This window comes from Balaenoptera physalus, assembly GCF_965194825.1.
Source record: "Balaenoptera physalus genome assembly, chromosome: 20".
Taxonomy (NCBI): Eukaryota; Metazoa; Chordata; class Mammalia; order Artiodactyla; family Balaenopteridae; genus Balaenoptera; species Balaenoptera physalus.
In genome coordinates, this window is record NC_138901.1 from 42,919,400 (window position 1) to 42,925,399 (window position 6,000).

Sequence of the window (6,000 nt, forward strand, 5' to 3'; positions counted from 1 at the left end):
TCAGGCCATGGGCACATGCCTTACCTCCATAGACAGTAACTGTCCAGAGGACAAGTCAAAAACTGCAATGCTGATTTCTTGGTATACAGAGAGAGCTTTCACCAAGTCTGGGGCAGTGGACTGAGAACTGGCAGGCTCTAGTCTACTTCCCTTATCACACTAGGTCCTCCCAGCCTACCCACCACCTGATGTTACAGTACACATATTACACAGAAACAGAGACGGGGAGTGGAGGGGAGAGGAAGTGGGTCCGAAAGTCACTGCAAACATCCAGTGGCACCTTGACTTAGGAGTTTATGACTCTACAAACTGTCACAGCCCCTTAAGGGTCTATCTTTCCAGTTCCCCAAGCACACAGACTGCTGCCTTTGCCAGGCCAGCATGACTCACTTTGAGCAGGTAGTCTGTCACGTCCATCAAGTCCGCCCTTACCACTCAGAGAGGCATTTTGAGGGATCTGCCCACCAACAGCCCACAGTTTGTAGAGCTGGGAACCTATGATCCACTACCTGAAGTGACATGAAAGAGCAGGCCCTTAGAAGCTTCTCTTCCTAATGTCATCACTCTCGTGATGTTTGGACAAAAAATAAAATGACCGGACTGCTTTCTCTTCTCAGGCCTTGTGGACACTAAGCCCAGGGGACTGAGCGCATCTTAAATGAAACTCGGGGATGTGGAAGTTCATGTTCTGCTGCTACTTCTAGTCTTTGTCAGTGGAACTAGGTTACTTTACCTCTTGCTGTTTTTGTCTTTCCATCTGTAAAATGGCCCTGATGCCACCAGCCCACCCAGAAGGTAGCAAGGAACCAGATAGATGTTCTTGATTTTAAGTTTCAAATAAAGTCACGCAGGCTGCCTCTAATCACCATCGCATTTCCTTGAGTTCAAATGTCAACTCTGCTTCTGCAACACTTAAGGAAACCTGGATCCTGTATTTCTCCTCACCTTTGTAATATTTTGAGTATTTTACAAATAACTGCAGGCAGCGAAGAGCAAGACATTCAAGGAAAGAGAATACACAAATACTGAGATCACAAGGACAAGGGATCAAAAGACGCATATGGGGAGCTCTTTCTGGTTCTGGAACAAAAGAGAGAGTGGCAAAGGATGGGGCCCGTGAATAAGATGTGTAGGTGAACGGTGAAATCACTGAAAGAGAAAAACAGGAAACCGCCGGGATGGTTATATTTTATATGCAGATGACCACTGTTGGCTACAAAAAGAAATCCTTTAAAAAGTAAGAGTCTTTGGAAGCAAGAGGTTAGAAGGTCTAAACTAATTAAAACCAGGTCGGCTAACGACAGGCAACATCACATGAGCACTGAGATGGAGAGTAGCTATAAAAGCTTGACGCGTACATGCAGTGTATTAAGTTGGGAATACGTGTCTCTCCAGCTTCATATCTATTAAAGGAACAAACAATTTACATGTGGCTGCATTACGGGAGTGTGATATGCGGAGTGACAAACCTTTCTCTTCACATCCAACTATGTTCAGTCAAAGAAGAGATGGGGTGGAGGGGGGTGAGGAGGGGAGGAGAAAAGCAGGGAGAAAGAAAGTTTTTAAAAAATCTCTGCCTCAGCAAAAGTTTTCATTAAAATTTTAGACAAATGATCCCTGTGTCCTTCTCCCTTGCTGCCTGGGGCTCCATGCTATTTCTATGCAAATAACAACCTCGTGGTTTATATCTTATTATTTCCACCAGAGCTGCAGTGCGACATGACCTGAGACGTGTAAGAGGTGGGTGGGGGGCTGGGGGGTGGAGTTAGAGAGGAGAGAGAGAGAGAGGAAGAAGGGAGAGACAGAGAGAGAGAGAAAGATGAAGTGGGTGTTCACTCAAGTGTGAACAAATATTGTCAGGAGTGAGCGTCAAGAACAAAAAAGAATTGCAGGGATAACGTGTTTATTTCAGTCCCCCCACCCGCCCTTGCAAACCGGCACCTTTTAAAATTCATTGGGCATCAGGCGATCATGCACAATCCATCTGCTTTCACTTTATCATTTGCATTTCATGCCTCCTGGCTTTTGATGTGCTGATACTTTGATGCAGTCAGGAGACACGCATTATCATTATTTCAATTTTCAAAGGGGTCAACGGGATCGGCACTTGCACACACAGATTTTTTTCCCCCCTACAACCTCTGCACAACCACCTCCCTTCTTATTCTTCACCCTAATTTTAACATAAAGGATGAAGACTCAAAAAGGTAGGGGTCAAATGTTTACAGCCTAAAAGCTCGCATACACCGCCTACATTCCCGCTTTACACAGGTACACGCGTACGACAAGCTAGATGGTCAGGGCTTGTGGAGTCTCTACAGGGTTTCAGACACACACAAAGACTCTCACACATGGAGACTCAGGGAGGCACACAGACAGAGAAAGAGGGATCTAGACGCAAGATACAGACACAAAGAGACAGAGACCAGCACTCACACAGGAAGAGGCATGCACTCAAAGTGACCTGGACACACGCCCAGAGGATGCGAGACAGATATTCCTATAGGAAGAAAAGGCAGATGTGCAAAGAGACACCAGTGCAGACAAAGGCAGGATGTGCACAAGGAGGGAGGCGGAAGAGGCAGTCTGAGCGTGTGGCTCCTTTCTAGTTTCCTTTCTCGTACCTGAGAGGCAACAGGGGCAGACAGGACATTCTTAATGAATTTGCATGAAATCGAGGGTCTTCCAGCACCACGGCTGCACATAAGAGGCAGTGACATGAAGACAGTGAAGCGGGCAGAGCAGGGTTAAGTAACCCCTATAACTGATCACTCCCTTCAGCTACAAATGATCGCAGCCTTCTGGAAATGAGCATTGTGGGGTAAGTTACAGCTACAGCTTTACTGTCTTTTCCCTACAACTAGACTTCTCCTTTAACAAGCAGCCCTGCAGGCTAGGAGGAAGATGAATATAATGAATTTGATCATAACAATTCAACCGGGTTTTAGGAAAAAAATCCCTAATGCTTTCTTTGTGGCAGGACTGAAATTCAACTAGCAAGTTTTTAGGAAAAAACAAACAAACAAAAACCCCAGCAGCAGCGACAACAACACAACACCACCACCTTTGCTTTTCAGAATATTCTTTGGATATCAGGGAGAAAATAAAAAACTCAATGTAGCAAGATACTTTTCAGAAATTAGCTCTTTGTTCAGGTACGGGAACGTTATGGAAATGCAGGTGTCTTCTTTAAATTCTATCCTCGCAGATAATGGTATCTACAATTCTCTTCAGCATTCATCAGTATCTCATCCTAAGAAGGTATCCAAAAGAACAACTTAAAAATAAAGTGAGTTTCTCCCGCAGCAATAATCTCCCTCAGTAGAGCAGTTCACAATATTTATTTCCAGGCTACTCTCCAAAAAGAGAGCAGGACATCCAAGTTTGCTGTTGTTAGCACTGCTCTGCCTTTCCTTGGAGAGAAAGGCAAGCCCAGAGAAGGACACGAAGTTCATACGAATGCAGAGAGCAAACTTATCACACCACACCATTCTCATTTCTGACATCCCCAAAAGCTAATTGGACTGATGGCAGTGTCAACTTATTCTAAATGGGAATGATAGGATAGGACACTTAATTCCCATCCTTCCACTTGAAAGCCAAGGCTTCATAAACAGTTTGTGTGAGTCTAGTAAACAACTTAGCATGCGTATAGCTCCACAAGCTCAATCACCAAACCGTGTAAGGGAGAGGAAAAGGAAACTACAACTGTAATATGAGCCAACACTTTGTGCCAACTACTAGCTGCTTTCACCTATGTTTTCTCATTTGATGTCCACAGCATCATTCAGAGGTGGAAATTATCATCCCCCTTTGACAGATAAAGAAAGCTGAGGAGTTGAGGGGTTATACGAGTTGTACGAGGTCAGTCAGCCAGGCAGCCTCAGACAATTACATATTCCTGGCTCTGGAGAGAAAATAATTTTCCTATGCCTGCAAAGGAGTGAGAACTATACTGTCGGGGACTTCCTGGGCACAGTGGTTAAGAATCCGCCTGCCAATGCAGGGGACACGGGTTCGAGCCCTGGTCCAGGAAGATCCCACATGCCGCGGAGCAACTAAGCCTGCGTGTCGCAACTACTGAAGTCCGCGTGCCTAGAGCCCGTGTTCTGCAACGAGAGAAGCCACTGCAATGAGAAGGCTGTGCACCGCAGCGAAGAGCAGCCCCTACTCACCGCAACTAGAGAAAGCCCGCTCGTAGCAACAAAGACCCAACGTAGCCTAAATTAATTAATTAATTAAAAAAAAAAAAAGAACTACACTGCCCTTTATATATTCAGGTATTCTTAGATAGTTTTCACTCTTGCAAGCTGTGACCTCACTATCCATTTTTTTTCCCTCTCTGGAAAAGCCACTATGAGCTTGGATTGAAAAGGCACAAGCATTTCTTTTGAAGGGAAAATAAATCTCCATGTCATACTCTTTCTCAGCAATCCATCCATGCATCCATCCACCCATCTTTCCACTCAATAATTACCAAGTACTTCCTTACGTACAAGGGACCATCATATGTGCTCCTTTTCAGAGGTGCTTTCACAAATTTCTCAAAACATTAAAACTTGATACCCTCAACATGTTCAGAGGATGTTTCAGAGGTAGCTCCATGTCTGGGAATAGAACTCACATCCCTCGCTCACAGATGAGAAAAAGGGAGGGAAGGCAGAACAGAAGCATTCAATTAGTTCTGTATTTCTAGAAGGACATCAGAATGTAAGCTCCTCACAGCAGGAGCTTTATATGGTTTGTTTATTACATATCTTCAGGGCTTGGAATAGTGCCTGGCACATAGTAGGTACTCAAAACACTCATTTTGTTGAATGAATGAATGAATGAATAGGAGGGAAGATGGAGGGAGAGGGGAAGAGATAGACTGAGGAAGCCTTCCCCCAATCAGGATCTAGAATTAGGAATTCACAATAATCCTCCAAAAGCTTCACATACTTCTCCCAAACCCTGGAAACTTACTTTGTTGAGGGCCCCAGCTCCTGTCAGAATTAAGTGAGAATTTTCAACCTGGATGGTTCTCTGTCCCAGTCGGACAAGGTAAGCCCCAATCCCAATGGCCCGGCATGTAACCTTAAAAAAGAATAAATTCGACATGTCACATATTTATGTTCCCTCCCTAGCTATAATAACTAAGGCACAGATATGTAAAATCCACATTAACAGAAAAAAGATATTGCTTTTTTAGGAAATCTGTTTGATAACAATACAAAAACACAATTTCCTGGTTAAAGCAAAGAAGGTACAGAATTCATTCAATGATTCAAGTTACAGACAGTTAAAGAATCATACGCCCTTTACTTCTCTTACACTTTTGTTTATTTCACAGAAGTTTGGCATCTACACTAGAGGTATGAACAAGGAAAACAGTAAGAGGAGAAGAAATTTCAGCTGTTAATACTCTGGTACAATATTTAGAGAAATAAGAAGTTAAACTAAAGGCTAACGTGAGGTGCTAGGTTTAGCTGGGAAATTCAATTATTTACATTATCCTGCCTTCCTACTTTCGTGCACAATTAAAATCAAATTGTAGATATACAGTTTTTAAGAAATGCTCCCATTTGGGACTAAGTAGCAGGGATGGGAGCAAAAACAAATCCTAGTCAGCTCTTCAAAAATCTCACGCTCTGGCAAGATTTACCAGGCTAATGGTGATGATCTCATCATAGGCCAACGAGGATTCTCCAGCAATCATTCCAGAACCTCGAAGGTTCTCTGCTCCAAGTCCCTCTTCCTTCCCAATAATATCGGTTATCTTGTACCTAGGGGATACAGCCATGCCAAATTATACAGGTTAAACACGTTAACAACAATCCATTAAAAGAATAACCACCATTAATAGGCTGCTAAAAGCATACTGAAAGCTTATATTTAATACCAGGGCTCTGTACTTTTTTTTTTATACTCTTCATTCATATATCTTTCCTTCTTAGTTTGGTGCCTATTTTGTGTGGAAGCAATATGGTATAGCAGAAAGAGCAAAATCTGGAACTAAGT

At 43.3% G+C, this 6,000-nt stretch overlaps 1 protein-coding gene across 7 annotated transcripts in view; it reads right to left on the minus strand.

The window, feature by feature from the left end:
* Positions 1 to 6,000, minus strand: part of ACACA (acetyl-CoA carboxylase alpha) — a 233,139-nt gene that overhangs the window by 21,591 nt on the left and 205,548 nt on the right. For all 7 annotated transcript variants that reach the window (XR_014257243.1, XM_082439871.1, XM_082439870.1 and 4 more), the window contains 2 exons: positions 5,645 to 5,765; positions 4,966 to 5,076 (listed from right to left, as the gene is read on the minus strand). Coding sequence is in view for 6 of the 7 variants with exons in the window: in XM_082439871.1 (XP_082295997.1) it covers positions 4,966 to 5,076; positions 5,645 to 5,765 (232 nt within the window). In the remaining variant the exon portion in view is untranslated. The remainder of the gene's footprint in view (positions 1 to 4,965; positions 5,077 to 5,644; positions 5,766 to 6,000) is intronic.